Source organism: Orcinus orca, chromosome 11 (assembly GCF_937001465.1).
Source record: "Orcinus orca chromosome 11, mOrcOrc1.1, whole genome shotgun sequence".
NCBI lineage: Eukaryota > Metazoa > Chordata > Mammalia > Artiodactyla > Delphinidae > Orcinus > Orcinus orca.
Window position 1 is genome coordinate 101,301,561 of NC_064569.1, and position 21,207 is coordinate 101,322,767.

General features: G+C 58.7%; 1 protein-coding gene across 7 annotated transcripts in view; it reads left to right on the forward strand.

The window, feature by feature from the left end:
- The window catches only part of TAFA5 (TAFA chemokine like family member 5), a 192,618-nt gene that overhangs the window by 129,913 nt on the left and 41,498 nt on the right, over positions 1-21,207 (forward strand). For 2 of the 7 annotated variants that reach the window (XM_033405300.2, XM_033405299.2), the window contains exon 3: positions 11,252-19,621. The exons of 3 other annotated variants lie outside the window; for them this stretch is intronic. In XM_033405300.2, the coding sequence (XP_033261191.1) occupies positions 15,114-16,079 (966 nt within the window). In that variant the 5' untranslated portion in view covers positions 11,252-15,113 and the 3' untranslated portion in view covers positions 16,080-19,621. Of the gene's footprint in view, positions 1-162; positions 19,622-21,207 lie in introns of those variants that run through there. 2 more of the 7 variants (XM_049694639.1, XM_049694638.1) reach the window with 2 other exon arrangements.

Below are 21,207 nucleotides of genomic sequence, written 5' to 3' on the forward strand. Positions count from 1 at the left end.
GAGAGAGAGAAAAGGCTCAAATTACTAAATCAGAAACTAAAGGGAGGACCACCCTCTTTATTTTTCCTATCCTTCACAGAAACACAAAGGGTGGAAAGGAATACTATAAACCGCTGTGTGCCAACACATCAGGTAACTTGGACGAAAGGGACCACTTCCTAGAAACACACAAACTGACTTAAGAAGAAATAGAAAGTCTGAGTAGACCCATGACAAGTCAAGACAGTGAGTTAATAATCTAATAACATCCTAGCAAGAAAAGCCTGGGACCAGATGGTTCCACTGGTGAATTCTACCAAATTTAGAGAAGAATTAATGTCAATTCTTCTCAAACTCTTCCAAACAAAACACTTCTTGACTCACTCCACGAGGCTGGGTTTACCCCAATAGCAAAAGTATCAGGAAAAGGCATTACAAGGAAACTACAGACCTTATAGATACAGATGCAGAACTCCTCCACAAAACACTAACACACTGAGTCCAGGAGAGTGTGGAAAGGATTGTACGTCACGACCAAGGAGGATTTATCTCAAGGGTGCAAGACTGGATCAACATAAGAAAATCAGTAGCTGTGATATATGGTATTAATAGAATAAAGGTCAAAAGTCACATGATCCTGCCAATAGTTGCAGAAGAAGCATTTAACAAAATCCAACATCCTTCCAAGATAAAAACACTCAGCAAACTAGAAACAAAAGGGAACGTTTCAACGTGACAAAGGGCATCTACGAAAAGCCACCGGGCAGCATCGTACTCAGTGGGAAGACTGGACGCTTTTGCCCTAAGATCAGGAACAAGACGAGGATGTCTCCTCTGGCCACTCTGTTCAGCATTGTCCTGGCAGCATGGCCAGGGCAGCTGGGAGAGACATAAACAGGAGTCATCCTGATGGGAAAGGAAGAAGTAAAGCTATCTATTCACAGATGATGTGATCTTCTGCAGAGAAAATCTGAAGGAATCCACGTACACACTTAAAAGGAATAAAGGAGTTTGGCAAGGTTGCAGGATACAAGGTCAGTACACAAAACTCAATGGAATTTCTCCACAATGGTAGGGAACAATCTGAAAATGATCTCAAGAAAATAATTCCACTTGCAGTAGCTTCAGAAAGAATGAAATACTCAAAAATAAATTCAGCAGATGTGCCAGGCTCGTGCACTGAAAGCTATAAAACAAAAAGCTAATAACGTCGCCGCCCTCATCTTACACATTTTAATCAGCATTTGAGGATTGTCAGCGTGTAGAGAAGAAATATCTGTGCAACATCTTGGAGGAGAGTCTCTCCAGGAACCAGGAGCTGATGTGCCCCAGCGTGTGGTGGGAACCCTCGTGCTCTGATGGCAGCCGTTAGCAGGGACACTTGTGACATTATTCAGAGAAGGTGCAGGGGGCTCTGCGCTGATCAGCAGACAGGTCTGCAGGCCGCCTGCCTCCCGTCCCGCTCCTGTAGCTCAGGGACATCGCAGACACTCGTCGTGGCGGGGGCGTGCGTGAGACCCTGTTACACAGGGCTCTGCCCAGGGTCCCCTGCGAGTCCCCAGGCCCTGTCCGGGCCGATGCAGGCAGGTCCCCCTCCCTGAGATTGTTGATCCTCTGTCTCCTTCAGGAAGGAGGGCAGAGGGGGCGCTCAGCTCCGGAGCCCCCGACCCTGGGCGGAGTTTAAATTTGGACTTTTTCAGGACCCCCCAAGCAAAGCTGCAGTTGACGTGGGCGCGTCAGAGCTTTGCGAACAGTTCCTAAAGGCCAGCGTGTGCAGGTTTACATGGTCACCAGGGCCTTGCTGAAGGCTTTAAATGAATCACTGCTTTTATTTCCACAGACGCCCATTGAGGGAAGCACTCTTATCTGCCCCCCTTTAAAGACTGGAGACTGGGCCACAAGGGGCGTGGAGCTTGCCCCAAGTGGTCAGCTGCAGCCTGGAGGCCCCTGGGTTTCAGTGCCCCCCAGGAAGCCACAGTGCCCTCTGGGAAACACCCGGCAGCGCTGAGAGGCCCAGACCTGGGTGCAGAATGAGAGCAGCCCAGGCTGTTGGCCTCAGCGAGGACCCCGGGGAAACGGGACAAAAGGTCCTGACTGTGTCCTGAGATGTGTGGGGGAGTGGAGGAAGCACGAGACCCCAGGAGAGGAAACTGTGGACTCAGGCCGCGGCTACCTGGGAAGACTTCCTGCAAGAGGTGACACCAGCGCTCATCACTGGGCCACGGCTGCCCGGAGCAGGTGGGCGTCAGCGGGCAGCAAACCAGGGTGCTTGCTGGCTGCTAGGCAGTGGGTACCGTCACGGGCAGAGTCTCTGAGAGCCGTGCCGAGGACACAGTGCCCGTCAGAACCTGTGGTTGAGTCCCCCTTCCTTCCTGGAGGAGGGAGGCAGCGGCCCCTCTCTCTCGTCCACAGCTTGCTCACGTTCACACGTGCCAGCACAGCGTCACACTGGTGCTCAGCCTGGTGGCAGGGCCGTCCTTGGCCCCAGTCCATTGCCCGGCTCTGGGCCTGCAGAGGGAGATACCTCAGCTGCCGTGGTCTAGCGCCGGGGGGCCCTGCCTGGGGGTTGACCTTGTGGAGGGAGAGAGTGGGTGCAGCCCGCCTGCCACGCTGGTCACGTCCACTCCCGAGGGTGGAGGTCACAGGAGCTGGACACCACGGGTCCTGTCGCTCCCAGCGAGTCCAGCCCCTTTTCAGGGAGTCCAGCTTCTGTAGAGCAGACAGACCCTGACACCGTTAGTTTCAGGGCAGGCCCAGGAAGTGGGGTGTGGTAGGGACCCCTCTGGGAGGAGGGAGGGGCCCGGCATCCTTTACTAGCCTCTCCTTCCCGCCGAAATTGCCGGCCTCGTTAGGCGAGGCCCCCGCGGCTTTCCTCTGCGCTCCGGAGTGGCTACGCCCACCCGGGGCTGGGAAGGCATCCCTCCCGGGCCTCCTGGCGAGGAGTGGCTTCCCTGGGGGCTGAGCGCGGGCCCTGGGGCTCTGCACCGCCCAAGGAGGCCCTTCTTTGAGGGAAGCTCATGCTCTTTCATGTGATTTGAAATTTCAAACTCAGTTAGGTAGCGTGGTAAAAACCAAATCAAAACCAGGGAAATTGTCGACAAAACAATTGCATTTTAATCCAGGGAGCCGGCCTGCCCCCATGTTCTGCTGGCTCCGGGCATGGACGCAGGGGCAGCTCTGGTCGCTTTCAGGACCCGCGTGGAGGGAGCGCCTGCGCAGCCTTCCAGGTAGGGCTTGGGGAGGCGGGAGGGGCCGGGTCCTTTGACCAGCTCCTCAGGCCATGGTGGGGGGCAGGGGCTGATCCCCACCTCCTGGGAGCACGGGTGGTGTCTGACGGCCTTTTGGAAGATCTCTGCCCTGCTCTCTGGACAGGAAAGTCAGGGCACTGGGTGCTGGCAGAGGTCAGGCTGGTGATGGAAGCGGCAGTGACGGTGGACGGGCGAGTCAGGAGGCCGGGTGGTGGCACTCACCGTGGGGTTGTGGAGAAACTGGAGGGAGAAGCCCTGAGCCCGGCCCTGGGCACGGCCTGAGCACAGTGCAGAGAGGTGTCTGTGCCGACCGAGGGGGCCCTGGGCGTGGCCTGAGCTCTGTCCCCCGGCAGGTGTGGCTCACCTGTGGGCCAGGGAGCAGGTGCCCGACAGGGGCCTGGAGGCAGGTCCAGGGGCTCCCCTGGGTGGTGTGAAGGGGAGTGAGGTCAGCAGGGAGGAAGCTCAGGACAGGCATACGGCTGCTGGCCAGGCGGCCGGGCTCCAGGCCGCGACTGCCGCTCAGAGCCCAGGCTGGGGGAGGGACGGCAGCGTCTGGCAGGGCAGCGATGTCAGCGTCCCCTTCCTTGCTCTCCAGGGCTGTAGTTGGGGTGGGGGGAAGGAAGGAGGCCCCCGCAGCAGGGAGCTGCAGAGGTGAATGAAAGTGTTCCTTTAATTGTTCAGATGCCTGGCAGGATCTGCAGAGCCTGCCTGCCTGATGGGCGAGACGCAGCCGCGTTTGCCGCCGGAGCCCGGGGCCTGGCGGTCGCAGGAGCCCTGGGAGGGGCGTGGGCCTTCGGGTCAGTGCGACCCCGTGAGGGTGGTTCCCTGCACCAGCCGGAGGGCCCTCCTCACTGTGCCGTAGCTGCTTCTGGTGTAGCTTTACTGTCCTCGTTTTAAGTGTCCTCGGCTGGTAGTCGAGCAGCTGATCTAACGCAGGTTTTACCGGTAACTGGGGAAGGTATGGTGTTCACGTCCTGGGTCCACAGCTTCGGGAGCAGGGTGCCGCCCGTGAATGGCAGAGTCGGGGCCCCCATACGGGGGTTAAGTACCCGAGTCCTTGCAGGTCCAGTGCCCAGCTGCCCACATGACCTTGGCCGTCACCTCCACCCTGAGCACCAAGGGTCCCTCCAGGGTGGACGTAAGGGCACAGGGCAAACTGCAGGACCCTGGACCCAGCGATCCGTGTTTCCTAGGGGACTGGGCTGCACAGCCTCCTGGGGCAGCAAACCAAAGATGCAGGTGTGTTGTTTTTTTGTTTTTTGTTTTTTTTTTAACATCTATATTGGGGTATAATTGCTTTACAGTGGTGTGTTAGTTTCTGCTTTATAACAAAGTGAATCAGTTATACATATACATATGTTCCCGTGTGGTTTTAAAGAGATGCATCATCGCTTCTGAATGTGAATGTACCTCTGACACCTGAACAGTAGCACCAGGAAGAAGAAAACAAATGCAGCCCTTCCTCACTGAAAGGCTTTCCCTCCAGCATCAGGCATCCCTGGTGGCCGTGGGAATCCGAGTCTATACAGTTACAGGTTCATAACGATGCCCGTGTAGGCAAGTTCAGAAACGATTTCATGACCTTGCCTAGGATGTGGAAGTCCAAAATAAGTGTTTATTCTTTTACAAAATACTTTAATTGAGATGTAACACACACAGGCTTGCACTACTCGCCCGCCGGAGCCTGGATGCCTCACCCCCCACCCCAGTCCTACCCCCTCCCGTTACTAGTGCCCCGTCTTCTGGAACCTCGCGTTAATGGAATCAGACAGTACATAGACTTCTGTGTCTGGCTTCTCTCACTCACCGTGTCTGTGAGATCAACCTTGTTGTGTGAAGCGACATCTTGTTATTTTTATTGCTGTGTGGAATTCCGCTGCCTGGCTGTACTGTAATTTATGTGTCTGTCCTAAAGAAGATGGGTGTTTGGGTTATTTTGAATTTTCAGTTATTATGAGTGCCGTGGCTGTGAACATGTGCGTGTGTCTTTTCGTAGACATGCACACTCATTAATTGTGGGCGTCCGTATACCCAGCAGTGGCACAGATGCACATCAGCTATGGTAGGTCCGCCCGAAGCGGTTCTCAAAGTGCCTGTGCCATTGGAGCTGCCTGCAGCAGTGTATGGCGTGCCATTTGCTCTGTTGTAATCAGCACCTGTTGTCGTTGGTCTTTTTAGTTTAGCCGCCCTGTGGGGTGTAGTGTGGCAGCTTGTTTGGGCGTTGACGTGCATCTCTCTGTTGAGCGGTTAATAGCAAGTGTGATTCCCCAGGCTTACTGGGCAGGTGGAAAGCATCTCTCGTGAAGCATCTGTCAAAGGACTGGGCGGTTTGTTTATTCCCAGGAGCGCTTTCTTTATTCTGAGTCTGAGTCCTGCACTGGGGGCTTGTACTGCTAACATCTTCTCCCAGGCTGGTGTGGTCACTGGCTTACTGGTGTGTTTGGATGAACAGAAATCCCCAATTTTAACTAGGTCTAATTTACCGGTCTCTCCTCTTACGTCATGTGTTTTGCTGGTCGGGGGCTGGTCCCTCGTGTCCTCCCACGAGCTCTGTCGTCCACGTCACACGTGTGGGTCTGTGATCCAATTCTTATTGATATTTTACGTGGTCTCAGACGGACCTCAGATCTCATTTCCAGCATCGCTATTGAAAAGTTCTAATCTTTCAAGCTCATAACAATTGTAGGTAAAGTTCTGAAACATGATTTTGAAACGAATGGAAGAGCTGGGTCCTTTCCCTGATTATGTGATGCCTGGTTAGCTAATTATGTCCTGCTGTCTAATCAGCTGAGAGCTGGGGCTGAGCTCACCGTGGATTGCTATATATACTTACCCCACCCCACCCCCGCCGGCCTGGAACGCGAACAAGGTCATGGAATCTCTGTTTTCCTGTTTCTTTTTCCACCTTCCTGAGCATCTCAGGCTGGAGTTGGCAGGAGGAAGTGACAGCTGATTCTCCCCACATTCCCTCCGATGCCCCCACTCTGCGTCCACCCAGCCCTGGCCTTGTGGGTCCTCCCACATGGGCACAGGGCGGGGCTCCACAGGGTGAGGATGCTGGCCTTGCACTGTTGCCGTGAGGGCAGGACAGACGGACAGGCAGAAGAGGGGTCCGGCCTGCTCCTCCGTCTGGAGCTGTCGGCCTGGGGTGGGTCCTTGTGCCCGATGATGGGCCACGCTGCACCCGCAGACGGTGGGGGGATCTCTTCTCTCTGGCGTGGTCCGGCAGCCGGCAGAGGACCCCGCGTCCCGGTTCTCCCAGCTCTGTGCTCTGGGGAGATAGGCCGATCTCTTGTCCTGCTGAAGACTGGGCCACATGACTTCTTCCACATTGTCTGGCCGGATCGGGTGTTTTTCCTTCGTCTGTTTGATTTTAATTAATAGGCGTTATTTTTAGAGAAGTTTTCGGTTCACAGAGAAACAGAGCAGAAAGTACAGAGTGTTCCCACATGCCCCCCATGTTCCCATTGTTAACATTAATGATGGCATTGTTAGTGCCTTTGTTGCAAGTGAGGGGCCGACAGTGATACACTGTTATGAGCCAAAGTCCACCATTCACATCAGGTTCCATCTCTGTGTTGTGCGGTGTCTGGGTTTTGCCAAATACGCCGTGTCAGGGACTGTGTCGGGGACGGTATCACACAAAATAGTTGCACTGCCCTAGAGCCTGCTGCTGGAGCTAGCTGGCACTGCACAACGCTCGGGGGCCGTTCCCTGTGGCAGGTGGGAGGGAGCTGGTACCTGGGTATGCCTGCCCCTGTCCCCTGGCCGGGCCCCGAGGCCTGGCTCCATGCAGCGCAGCCCCGAGGCCGGCATCATGCCCCTGGAGGTCAGCAGGGAGGCCAGAATGCGGCTGCTTCTTCCCCTTCATGCCAGGAAGCCAGTCTGCTGGTGAGCCGGGAGGTGAGCCACGCCTGTGCTCCCAAGGGCAGCCCACCCTCCCAGAGCCCGGCCCCACGGAGGAGCCAGCGCCGGGGGGGCAGCCGTCGTCGGGGGGCCTGGATCTGTGCTGTCGCCAGGCCAGAGTCGGAGCAGGACGCCCATGGAAGGGGGACCCAGTGCGTCCAGAGAGCCGGCGGAGCACCTGCCAGCCATGGCGGGCTGGGGTGAGACTGAACCCCGAAGGAGGAGCCAGGGCTTCCTGCTCCCCTCCCCCAGAGCACCCACTCTTTCCTGTGCCCACCTCCTGCCCAGCTGGAGAGACTTCTGTGGTTCCAAGCTGCAGAGATCCCTGGGCCGGCCGCTTCCAGAGAGGCTTCCGTCCACACTGGCGGCCCTGTCTGTCTGGGGAAACCCAGACGGGGACCCTGAGGATTGGGGGGCAGAGGGCAGCAGGGCACGGTCCCTGTTTTGCCCAGAAGAGCTAGTAGGGCTTCTGGAAGGCAGGTGCTGGGTGCCCCACGAGGAGATCGGAGGAGGAGGCCCAGAGCCGGCACCCCGTGCAGCCAGGCCCAGTGCCCTGGGGCCTAAGAGGGCCAGCCTGGGAGCCAGAATCGCCCCTTCCCAGCCTGGTTGCCGCTGTCGAACGGCGTAATCGTCCATCTGCCTCGTGCCTTCCACCCAGGACACGAGCGCATGCTGCAGTGAGAGGGACCGCGGCCCCCGAGAGTCAGGAGGCAGAAGGCGAGGGGAGAGGCTGGAAACCTAATAAAATTGCATTTCCTGAAATAGCCGTGACCGTGATGGTGATGCGCCTGCCGCCGTATTGGTTCTGACACGGGTACCACACACACATTAGCGACGTCTCCCACGTTCGTCCTGCACCCGGGTCCCGGGCTGCTCTCTCCTGTTGGTGTTTGTTTATCTCGCGGGCTTTGCTGGGATAGTGAGGCTGCTCTGCACGCCAGCACTGCATTGTAACCCGCCGCCCACTTAATTCAATTTCTCTTGTGTTCTCACTCCGCTGACAAAAGTAATCGGCGTTTGGCTGCCAGAGCTGCAGTTCCCACCGAGAGCTGAGTCTCCAGGTGTCCCCGATGTCCCCGGCCTGAGAGGGCTGCACGCCTCGTTCTCAGGATGGGCAGAGCCCCCAACACCCCCTGCTGCCCTGATTCCCAGCCCAACGGGGCAGAGGAGGTCCCGTCTTCAACTTTAATGGATTAATCGAGATGACAGCAAAAGCCCAAGTGATCTAACTGGGCATGGCTTCATCTCCAAAACCCTTAAAAAAGGAGAGTGGGACCCACGGAGACCCATTCAGGCTAAAGGCACCTCTGGGTCCCTGATTCAAGCCTAGTCACTTGCATTCCTCCATCAGGACAAGTCGTGTCGGGAAGGACAGCGTGCGTCTGTCTCCCTCCAGGTGGACCTTCACACTGGCGCCACCCCCAGGAGGGGAGGGAGCCCGTCCTCAACCTGACCTGGGTCACTAGCTGCCCGTGAGCCTCAGGTCACCTCTGAGGAATGAGCATTACTGACCTGCCCCAGGCCAACAGGGATTCCCAAGGCTCCAGGTGGCAGGTTCCTTGGAGAAGAACCTACGAGAAAGGGTCCTTTTGGAGTCCCTCCCAGGAGCAGTTTAGCACCGTGGCCTCTCTTTCTGAACAAGCAGTTTAAATAGTCCAGAACTGGGCACTGTGGCCTGTGGCATTGTTCCGGAGCACCTGCTCTGTGGCAGGTGAAGCACCTGTCCTCGGGCACCTCCCCAGCCCTGTCCCTCCTGGACTTTGCACAAGGGGAGTCCGTGCTCACCAGTGGCTGAATAACAGGACATCACGGAGCTCAGATCCTGCAGACGCCCACGCGGGGCTACCTCCTGCCTGAGCTAGCCTCAGTGCAGCTCGTCGGGAATGGAAAATCGGGACCTCTGGCCCCTCCTCCATCTGGCAGGCTGCCCTGGTCAGCTGTCCAAGCCTGTGCGAATCACGGAAAGATGAAGGATGGACTTTAGGAGCCAGATAACCCGGTCTTGGGCTGTGCATTTAAATCCTCTCCGAGGGGGCGGCTCTGGGCTGTGAACGCGCCGCGGGGCTGGCGCCTGCGGCCCCCAATCCCGTAACTTGCTGCTTCTCGGGATGGCCTCCCTTAATCGTGGCTTTCGTGATAAATAAATGCAGTGTCTGTTACCACTCCTTCATGGAGGGTGTTCGTGCCCTGCAGAGGTCGTTACGATTTGGCACACGGAGAGCTCTCTTTAATGGAGGGTCTCGCTGGAACAAGGCTCTGTGGACAGACCACTCAGAAGGTGCTGGGAGGCCCATCCAGTGCGCACTCGATAAACGCGCCCCCATGCGCTCTGTTGGACTCACGCGGCCAAGCCTGTGGCCGCTGTCAGCTCAGACCCAGGAGAGCACTGGCTCAGGCCAGCCCCCCACCCTGCCTGACCCTGCAGAGGAGGCTCGAGGGCCGAGGAGGGAGGGGGGTCTGCTGGGGGCGGCCTGGGCAGAACGGGTCCCAAAGTCAAAGCTCCCAGCAGGACGGAGCCGATTCGGAGCCCCTGGGTAACGACCCTGTAAACTTGCCAGCTCATCAGGATGTGGGAAATGCGGGGTCGAGGCATTTTGTCACGGCCCTGACGGCAATGAGGCACCTCCGGTGTTGGATGAGGGCGATTTTACATGATGGAGACGATGATTAACAGCGGCTTCTCCGCAGCAGGCTTTACGGCCTCTGGTGACTATATTCTGTGTAATAAATACGGCAGGGAAGCACCGTCTCCAAAGGCCGGGACAGTCAGTCCTGACTGACCTGTTTGAATGAAAACCCTAAACCTCGTGGGGTCAAACTGTCATCCCTCGTTACCCATAAATTAGGGGGCCGGGGGGACATCACCCAATGTGTATCTACCAGGAAGCACCAGAGATTTTGGTATTCCAGGGATGCGGTAAGCCCGGGAGGACCAGAGCACGCCACTTGGACACACTTCTTAAATCACGAGGTTGGTTCCTTGTCGCAGCGCAGAAGCCGGGAGAGCCATGACCTTGGTGACGGCAGCGGCCGTCAAGGGCTCCCCAGGAACGGGCCAGAGCGGGGAGACTCAACAGGGGGACAGCTCCTGACAGGTGGCTCCCCCCACCATCCGCCCGGCGCCGCAGGACCGAGGGTTTCTCCCGCACTGGAGACCCCAACCACCCAGTGCGTCTCTGGGGAGGCTGCCTTGCTCCCCGACCTGAGGTGCTCCACGGCGAAGCACAGACATCCTCAGCGGGGTGGGGAGGGCCTCCACTCCTGCAGGGAAGTCAGAACATCCAGCCCAATTGAACCAGGAGTGCGAGGCCTTTGGTGTCTCCTGCTAGCCCTGCTGTCGGGGCAGAGCCGTGTCCAAGGGGACCTGCTGTCCGCAGCGCACCCCACACGAGCAGGCAGGTTTGTCAGGGGATCGCCCAGGCCCCGCAAGCCCCACGGGCACCCTGGACATGCAGGCAAGACTGTGGCCCCTCCCCCAGAATAGCTGGAGGGAGCCTCACCTGCGATTCAGCCCGGCTCCTGCTGCAGCCCCGGCCAGGCTCGCAGGAAGAGGGAAGCTGCCTGTCTCCAAGACCTGAATGATGTCCGACAACTGGGGAGTGAGCCCAGGGCGTGGATCTCGTTACCTGGGTTCCAATCATGAGTCTTACACTGAGTAACAGTGTGTCTTTGAAGAAACCCCTTAGCCTCCCCGAGTCTGCTTTCTCATCTGTAAAATGGGTACAATGCCGGCTTCAAGGACCAGAGCTAACATGAGTAGGGGGTAGCGATTATTGCGTTATGTTTATCGTCTCAGCTCATGTGATGTCTTTCATCCCATGAATTTCCCTCTCCTGGACCTTGACTGCAAACACTCAGAGCCTTCCCTTGTATTTCAACACCGGTTATTAGGCTGTAACTGATGAACTCTGGGAGGGTTGGTTTGCGGGAGCTTCTGCTGCCTACCTCGGCCTGTGATACAATCGCCCCCTTTAACACTTACCTTTACAACTAGCCCTAAGTATTAATTATTTGTGGTAGGTGATTTGGACAGGAGGGAAAAGATAATGTAAGAAGAAGATGGAAGTATTTTTTTTCATAGCTTCTTTGAAAGGACTCATTTTTCTCTTGTGTATCAGGGAACAAAAGCCCATGGGTGGAAGACGTGGCTGAAGGTCAGGTGCACATTTCCTGTGAACACGGTTCGTGCCGTGTGATCCCTCGGCTGGGTATAGCATGGCAGCTCACGTTCGCTTCCCGTCAGGGCTTCCAAGGCGTCGCTCACATTCACGTGGCCTCTAACGCCCGTGATGGCTGTGTGTCCTGACATCAGTGACCTCCCGTGCCCTGGACACCCTTCTTCCCCTCCCACCCCAGAGCCTTTTGAAACTTTCTTTGGAACGTCCACACTCAGAAGCCTCCATGGGTTACAGCCAGGTGTGTTGACATTCGGGGGGCACTTGGAATGGGGACTCCAGGTTTGCTGGGAATGTGTCCGTACGATCTCTGATCACCTCCCCCCAACCTGTGTTCTTTCCTGATAGAACAGTTGCTCTCAGTGGGGAGCAGAACCTGGACACCCAGGCCCGGGGGTGTTGGGGACGGTCACGTAGGGACCAGGGCACTAGCGGCTGTTCGTGCTGGGGCCCTTCTGTCCTTCCTTCCTCTGTCCCCACAGTCCGCTTCCAACTCCTGAGAGCTCTACTGCTGTCTCCTTGCTTCCTTCCCTGTCGCCAAAATCCACTCTCGTTTCACACAAGCCGAGTCCAGGTGGCTCTGAGGGGACCCTTGAGGTGGGCTGGCCGTGACGTCTGCTGCTCTCTGCGCTGCTCCCAGGGCTGTGGCTTCCCTCCCAGGCCACCCCTGTGTGCTCTGCCTCTTTCTGAAGCAGGACAACTGGGTGACTGAGCAGGTGGGCAGCTTGGGGTCCTCTGTGTCTGCAGCAGCCTCTGTCCTACAGTGGGGAGTAGGACAGGCCTCGGGTACCAGGCTGGGGAGTCAGGGCCCTGTCGCTGCCTGGTCAGGGCGACCTCTCCTTGTCTGTAGCCCCTGAGCCGAAGGGCTGTGCTTGTTTGTGGGACGGCGGGGAAGGGGTGCGGAAAGACGGGCTTGCCGAGGGCCCGCGGTATTTCAGGCTCTGATGACGCCTTTTTGGAATCCTCCACCAGATGTGCCTCCGCCTCCCCAAGACTGTGTGTGCAGCCCACAGGCCATTTAAGGACACATCTTCCTGGCTTGACCTGGGGCTCACTGCTACAGCGGGTGCTCCGCGGGTACCGGGCACGGGTTGGAGGGCTGGCCACTCTCAAGCGAGTGGGCCGTCACGATGTTCCAGGACAGCGTGGGAAGGTAACTCTCAGCCCCAGCATGGACCTGGGGGCGTGGCTTCCTCTGTTCTCGCTTCCCAGGACGCCAGCCCAGCGCTGTGAGCACCAGGGAGCAAACAAAATGGTGCCTCTCGGGTATTTATTTATGGTCGCTTGCCTCTCCTGCCCCAGCTGGGACGGAGCGCCCTGCCCACCGCGCTCCCCCGGCCCGCGGCCGAGGCACGTGGGGGCGGATTTCAGGCCCACGTGTGACCTTGCAGTGCATCCTTCCTCAGAGCGTGATTCCAGGTCCCACAAAGGCCGTCGTGGCTTTACGGACTGAAGGGCGTGCTTTGCGCACTGCGCTGGCTCGGCGTCCACGTTCAGGCTGATCCAGGTTAATGCAGTTAAGAGACTGCGTCCCGGGCCTTGATCACGGTCTGCCTGAGAGGGCACCTGGCCCGGGGGCAGGAGGACCTGGACACGGGGAAGCGGGGCTGCAGGGAACAGGAGCCGCGATGCTGCCCTCCCCAGGGCCCTGGAGCATCCCAGACCTGGCCCTCCCACCAGAGCTTCCCTAGAAGCCCAGATGGGGGCCTGACCAAGTGCCTGATGTTGGAAACCTCCTGCCACCCATCATGAGGGGTTTTGTGGGGTGCGTGCTCTCGATGAGACTCGTACACAGACTGTGGGGGGCAGAGCCAGGACCCCAAGGTTCCTGTGTCACCTGCCAGCTGCAGGCCTCCCGCGCTGGGCCCTGCATCTTTGCCTGCTGTGCCTCCCCTGGCCTCGCTCCACCCCAACTCCCAGATCAGGGACAGGCTGGGGGTCTCCTGTCAGCTGGCTTCCCTGCAGAGCCCCCCGTGCAGCAGAGAAAGGCTGCAGGGGGAGGGCCTCCACACCCCTCCTCCCCACGCCTGCTGGGCAGTGGCCCTGAGCCCGAGGGAAGTCTGGCTCAGTGAAGGCCTCTGCCCCGTCCAGAGCAGGCCCGGCTTTGCAGAGTTTCACGGGGTCACCTCCACACCCAGCATCCGGGAGGCATCAGGACCGCGTTTGGGCCTCAGCTGTGAGACGGCCTGCCCAGCCGCAAAGCTGGAAGACTTTCTGGCGTTTTAAGGAAAAGTTTGCTGATGACCAAGCCTGCGATAAAATTTTGTTTTATTCCTATAAAGATCAAAATGGGCCTTTCCCGGGACTTCCCTGGCGGTCCAGCGGTTAAGACTTCACCTTCTAATGCAGGGGGTGTGGGTTCAATCCCTGGTCGCGGAGCTAAGATCCCACATGCCTCGCGGCCAAAAAAAAAATGGGTCTTTCCCCATTTTGCTGGCCCGGGATCCCCCGTGCCCAGCAGGAGCTGCCGTGTAGCTGGGGAGGGCAGGCGCCGTCTGGGCTGGGCCTGGAAAGGGCCTCTCGGCTTCCCTGAGGTCCGCTGGCCGGGCCACCACCTCCTTGCAGGATCCTGGGAAGTTCATTCTAGTTACACATGCAGAAAAAGGAGGAAATGGATTTGGGGAACTTTGTCCCAAGCCAGTGGACCCCACAGCCGGGGCATCTCCGAGTGACACCATCAGGGGATTGGGGGTGGATTAACCCAGAGCCTTCGGAAGCCCAAGAAGAGGGTAGGGGCGATGGGCCGTCCCTTGGGAGGGAATCTGGCCCCTTTTCTCTGACGCTGTTGGGAGCACGGAGCCGGGTCGTCCTCCCTGGGCTCTGAGCCGGTGTGTCCTGGGAGCCCTGGCCCTGCAGCCCGAGGCCCGACACCTGCCCTCCTCCACCCACACCACCTGCCCTCGGCACAGGCTCGAGGACGTGCAGGTGCCCTGGTCCACAGATGTCCCTGGAGGGGCAGACCAGTGCCCGGTGGGCTTTCCTCCACGTTCCTGGGACACTGGGGGCAGGAAAGGCATCGCCCACCTGACGTGGTGGGAAGATTGCCCCCGCCTTGAGTTCTGTCTAAACCCAGAAACTTCCCAAACATCCTGCTGACCCTCCTGGCGGCAGTGACCCCAGGCATGGCAGGCTGACCGCATGCCCGCCCTGTGGCCAAAGCTTGCTCTTGTCCACGACCGGAAGCTGGTTCTGCCTCTGAACACCGAAGGTGGCTGCCTGACGGGGCAGCGATGGGGCCGCGGAAGCCGGACACATTCTTAGAAGCTTGGCAATGAGATACAGGCCAGGCGCATAAACTCGACTCACGGCGCCACGGCAGCCAGGCTCGATGAGCAGGCCCTGTCCTTGCCTGGTGATAGAAGGAAATGGAAAGTTCTGAAAGAGCAGGGAGCCTGGAGCGGCACCCCTCCCCCACACCGGCCTCAGCTCCGGGAGGAGGGAGGGACCTGCTGTGCCCCGCGTGTTAGGGGTCGGGGTGCGGGTGACAGGAGAAGATTCAGGGGCTCCGGGGGCGAGGAGGGTGGGCAGCGTTCTGGGGGAGGGGCTGGGTGGCAGCGGTACCTCTGGGGGCTCGCTGGGGACATGGGAGGATGGACTGGAGGTGGCTGGATCCCATCCCTGCTGCCTCTCCTCTGTGGTCACCCCCTCCCGAGGAGCACCCAGAGCCAGCCTTTTCACCACCGTGCATTCTTCTCCAGGGCTGGTTGGGTGACGGTCCAGGAGCCGAGTGCTGGGGCCCTCCAGGTACATCCGCTCCCACCCGGGGTGTGAGTGGACCCCACACGGGGAAGGGCGCTGGACCCGGATGCCAACTGCACAAGCTGGAGTGACTAGAGGGACCCTCGTTCCAGCCTTGATTTACTGGTGTGGACGCTGTGGCCAGGACCGTGTGTACCGGTCATCCCTGGGGCTGAGGGACAAGCCCGAGCTCCAGGCTTTGTCTTTCCACCCCAGGCTGCTGACCTGGAGGGCGTCAGGGGGCTTCTCTGAGCCCGTGTCATCTTTGGAAGGAGGGGCCGCTGCAGCTCCAGCCCCCAGGGCTGTGGAGCAAGAGATGCTTAGACAGAGTGTGTGTGGCCCCCGCCCAGCCTGGGAGGCCTCGGCCACCACTGACAGCTTTGGTCACCAGTGGCGCCTGGGGCGGCACCCGGGGCAGGGCCCCCGGCCAGGGCTCCGAGGCTCGCAGGAAGCCTCCGTCATCCCCGTGGAGGGACGCCCGCCTGGCGCTCAGCTGGAAGGCCCTTCTCAGCATCCTCGCCGCCCGCGGCCGTGTCAACAAACCCATATTAAGACACATCTGTCCGACTTCTCTCCTGTGTCCTGGACAGAAAGCAGTTGCCGGTACAATCACGCTGCACTGAATGCAGCCGCTCCCAAGCCTCCAGCGGGAAGGCTGAGGGACCGAAGGATCTCATTGTCCTGCCGCCAGCGCGGGTCGGGCTCCGTGTGTCACAGCCACCTCGGGACCGAACAGGGGCCGGCACAGGTCGTCCTCACGAGGTGGTCCCAGTGCTGGCCTCGGGAGCGTGGTTCTGGAGACGGGCATGCCAGGGCTCACGGGGGCGGTGAGGGTGACCAGGACCACTCGAGCGGGATGGGGACGCTGGCCCACGCAGCAGCACCGCTGCCGATATTGAGGGGCTGCGCCCAGAGCCCCCATCTTGCTGCTGCTGCCCTGCAGCCCCGTCTGATGGCACAGGGCCCACACCTCTCACAGGGCCTGGTCCTGCCCGGCTCCCAGGTGTGTGTGTGGTGGGTGACCCAGGGCTAAGGCTACTCCTGCTGCCCCACCGCGGGGGTCCGCCCTCTGGGTGTTTGCTGAACTGCCCGGGTGGGGTGGCAGAGGTGCTGGGCACCAGGCTGGGCCTCCTCCGGACGCACCAAGCAGGGCAGATGAGGCAGCGACTTGCGATGGCCCAGACCCCGGTCTCCTCCCGTCCCCTCCCCTCCCCCTCCCCAGCGATGCCTGCCCGCCCTCTGAGCTGCGAGGGCCCAGGGGGCCCAGAGCCCTGGTTGGGAAGGACCCTCATGAGGCAGACGACGTCCGGGCAGGGGCTTCTCGCACTTGGCAGCAGGCAGCCTGAGCCCAGCCGGGGGCGCAGTGCTGCCTGTCTCTATCTGTCCCTCCCTCCCTCCCCCCTCTAGTGCATATTTCCAGAACCTTCTATGCACAAGATGCTGTGCCGGGTGTACAGCAGGGGATAGAGCAGGCCGGGCCCCACTGTCACGGAGCTGACCTTTTGTGGGGCTCAGACTTTCCAAATCCACGCTCAAATTCATGTGTCACTGGCCTCGTGAAGGATCAGGGCACCCGAGGGAGACCCTGGGGCCTGTGGTCAGCGGAAGGGGCAGGAGAGAGGCCTCCATTGCGGGGGAGGTCTGGGTCAGGCTTGAGAGGCGTGGAGAAGGGCGTTGGGACAGTGGACCCGCTGCAGCGAGGACAAGGGTGGGGGAAGGCTGCAGGCAGGCGGCCAGTGGGCACGGGCAGGGTGGTTTGGTCCACAGTCAGAAAGGGTATCCGGCATGGCCCACGGGATGGAATCCTGTGCTCAGTGACAAGATGCCGGAGACAGATGTCACGACACGGAAGCAACACTAAAGGTTGAATTAGAAAGAAAGCAAAGAAGCAACAGGACAAAAAAACACGTGTAGGTTTACGTAGCTGCATGTCATGGGGCAGATGGAAAGAGCAGAGGATGCGCCTCACGGGTCAGAGGTTGGCTCTGAACACCTGGCCCCACATCTGCGCAGTCCCCCAAGGCCTTGGGCTGGCTCCCTGGGACCTTGGCCCCCCCTTGTAAGCGGGGAGGACGACTCTGTCCCCAGGAGTCACGGGGGCTGCAGGGAGCCCAGACAGAGCCCTCTGGCCAACTCCCAGCCCCGAGCCGGCCTTGCCTCTGTAGCCGGGTTGGTGCCGCCTTTGCCCCAGAGGGAGCCTTGGTGCAGCCGGGCTGTGGATGGGACTTCATTTCTAAAGCTATAGGCCCACAGGCCCCATTCCCCAGACCCCACCCCTGGCTCCAGCCTGTGCTTTTAGTGGAGGCAGAGCTATAAATAACCCCCAATTTGCAGCTCTGTGGACACCAGGCAGGGGAGCCATTCATCTTGCTGCCCAGGTGGCCACCAGCTGTTGCTGGATTCTTGGAACAGAAAAAGGGAGAGATTCAGAGAGAGGGCTTAGCTTCCAGACCACCACAGCCTGGAGCCTCCCTCCTGTGGCCCTGAGCACTTCCTTCCCTTCAAGCCGTGGGCGCCCCGAGGCGGCAGGGTGCCCCCTGCACTGAGTGGGGCCGGGCAGCCCCCGGCAGTGAGGGAAAGCAGCCCCGGGGAACAGGGAGCACAGGGCACGAGGGGTACAGGTAAGCCGAGGGCTGGTGGCTTTCCCAAACTGCTGGGAGACCCCCGGACTCATCCTGCCGCATCCTGCATCCAGCAGCAGCCCCATGAGTGCGATGCGCGGAGACCCCCAGGCACCGGGCCTGCATCAGCCCCACCTCCCAAGTAGGAAGGGCTGGGCATCCCTGGGCGGGGCACCGAGCCCATTTCAGCGTGCCACCCCCAGTGCTTCCAGAAGACTCCAGCCCTTGAACTGAGGGTCTTAGATTCCTGTATCTCCAGTGGGCGTTTCACCCCCCAGGGCCCTTGCTCTCTGATCCAGCAGCTTCACTCGGGTGGTTGGCAGGTCCTGCCGTTACCCTGGCACAATCCAGCCTCTGGGGATTTCAGCAGGAAGATAGTGATGCCGGGCAGGGCCCTGTGCTTCGACCGGACCTGAGCTCAGGGTTATGGGGAATCTTGGGGAGGCAGATCAAGGTAGTAACCAAGGAAACCGGATCCGAATGTCCAGGCCCAGTTTGTCCCATTTTGGAGCCTCTCAGAACACGAGGGGCTCAAACCGTCGAGCAAATAAACAGACCGTCAGGAAAGACTTCCTTCCCATTACTTTAAATCAAGCTTCGTAAATCTTACAGCACAGGCGAGAAGCTTCTGTTAGAGACACCTTTCCCAGACTGTAAGATAAAACATGCGTGCGAAGCTATTTGATTGGTTGGAAGCAGTGTATCCTTCTTGCAAACACGATAGGTTCTGCTGTGGTGTCCAAACACAGCCTCTCCCTGGTACTTGATCAAACACCGTGCCCCTCATTTCCCAGGCTCCGTGCTGAGTTCATGCAACCTGCCCACAGTTCAGTCCACTTCCCAGGGGCCAGGGGGCCTTGTGCTAGTCAGTCCTGAGTGTGGGACATGGAACGTGGGATGTGGCCTGCCCCCTGACCTGTACCCTGTTTTCTGTGCCCCAGGGAGGGCGTCTGTGGTGGGTTGGATTCAACAGAGAGATGCGTTGAAGTTCTAACCCATGTGCCTGTGAATGTGGCCTTAGGTGGAAATGTAATCAGATATAATCAGGTTAAGATGAGGTCATCAAGGTGGGCTCTGATCCATTGACTGGGGTCCTTATAGGAGGAGGAAATACCGCATTAAGACAGAGGCACCTGGGGAGCAGGCCATGTGATGATGGAGGTGGAGACTGGAGTGATGTGTCCACCTTCATCCCCAGGAGGCACCAGCCTCCTCCTGGGCCAGCATCTCCCTATCGATACCTTTCCACAGGCCTCACAACCTCCCTTCCTGCAGGGGTAAGGGGTTGGGGTCTCTGAGGCCATCAGGGCCAACTGGCAGGTGCCCGTGTTGGGGAGGAGAGCGCAGAGCTGCTGGAGGAGGGGGGGGTTGGTCTGGGGAACACCCTCCAAGAGCCGCTGGCGCCTCTAGTTCCGTGGGTGGAAACTCGATGGTTCCCCACTTACAGTGGCGACCCCAAGCCCCCACCTCCTCCCGTCTGCCCCACTGTTTACTTCTCGAGAGGTGGTCACAGGTTACTTCTTTACAGTTCCTCTCTGGGCCAGTCAGGAAGAGCTTGGGCAGAGGCCTTGGAGCCCATGGGCTGTCCCTGGCTTCTTCCATCACTGCCGGCTGACCTTCCCCATAGACGCAGGAGGGGGGGAGGTGGGAAGCCCAGAATGCCTCGTGTTGACTATGCATTGGCCATGCATGCCTCAGGAGTCAGAGGGAGGCAGGGTGGGGTCAACACAGCCACCGATGCCACCCTTTCCCTCCCTCCTCCTTCTGAAGTTTGCTCCAGGGGGAAGGAGGACAGAGGGGTCCCTGAGCAGTGGGTTCCTTGGCCCTTCCCAGTACGCGTGACACTGTGTGATGCTACCAGGCATCTCTGACTATTGGGGGAAGGAAGTCAAGTTCAGGGTTTCCCGAGTGCTCTGAACGCCAAGGGTTTGAGTGGATGGATGGATGGATGGGTGGGTGGATGCGTGGATGGGTGGGTAGGTGGATGGATGGATGGGTGGATGGATGGGTGGATGGATGGGTGGATGGATGGATGGATGGATGGGTAGATGGATGGATGGATGGATGGATGGTGAGTGGGTGGATGGATGGATGAGTAGATGGATGGGTGGGCGGATGGATGGATAGATGGATGGATGGATGGATGGATGGTGAGTGGGTGGATGGATGGATGGATGGATGTGTGGATGGATGGATGGGTGGATGGATGATGGATGGATGGATAGAAGGATGGATGGATGGGTGGATGGATGGGTGGATGGATGGATGGATGGATGGATGGATGGATGGATGGATGGAAGGATGGGTGGATGGATGGATGGATGGATGGATGGATGGATGGGTGGATGGATGGGTGGATGGATGGATGGATGGATGGATGGGTGGATGGATGGGTGGATGGGTGGATGGATGGGTGGATGGATGGGTGGATGGGTGGATGGATGGGTGGATGGGTGGATGGATGGATGGGTGGGTGGAAGGATGGATGGGTGGATGGATGGAAGGATGGATGGGTGGATGGATGGGTGGATGGATGGATGGATGGATGGATGGATGGATGGATGGATGGATGGATGAGTGAGTGGGTGGATAGTTGGGTGGATGGGTAGATAGGTGAATGGAGGGGTGGGTGACTGGATGGATGGGCAGGTGAACAGGAGAAATGAGTGGACAGAGGATGGTTTTCTAAGTATCTCACGCGCCTCACAGTGAAACTTTCTGTGAGGGCTTGATAGGTCTGCGTCCTAGTGGGGTCCTGGTTTCCCTGAAAGCAGCCGGTGCTCTCAGCCTCAGTGCCCCTCTGTCATGTCCAGCGTCTCCCCCATGCAGGCAAGAGCACGCCCCTGGACCATGGCCCTCATCACTTCCTGGGAGACTGACCCACAACACAGCCCCCACCCCCATGGGCGCCCGGCTGCCACAAGTGGCCTCCCTAAATGAAAGTGTGTCCCAGCTCTCTACGAAGGGATGTGCAGGGTCTCCACACAGTGAGGCCGTGACGCTCCCCTGCTGCCCCCCAGGAGCCCTGCCACCTCCCGGAACCAGGGATATGCTTTCCTGCCTCAGATTAAAATGAAAAGCCGGTTGCATCTCCTGTCTACCCTCTCGAGGAGCTTCTGTCAATGCATGGGAATTTGCCCAAGAAAAATGATTGGAGTGTTTTCCTTTTCCCCTCTACTTACATTTCTTAATCCTAGTGAAATAACGAGACAGGTAGCTCATGACAACTGGGGTTTTTCTCTCTCAATCCAATTTGCTTACCCAAATCTGGAGTGTTTTCCACGGGCGCAGGACGCTAACCAATCATACAGGGAAACGTCTCCATTCTCGAGCTCTGGTGGGGACAGGTCCCCGGCAGCTAATGAACCTCACTAATCAGGGAACCGTCTCAAAAATCAATCCATCTACTGCAACTATTTAAAGAAAAAATAATTATCGAGACTGTTCTCGCTAAATTATGCTGTCTAGAAGTTGTCGAAAGAAAATTTTGTCTAATTTTAAAATGTCATCTGGGTTTTGCAGAGTTTTCTTTTCTGAGTG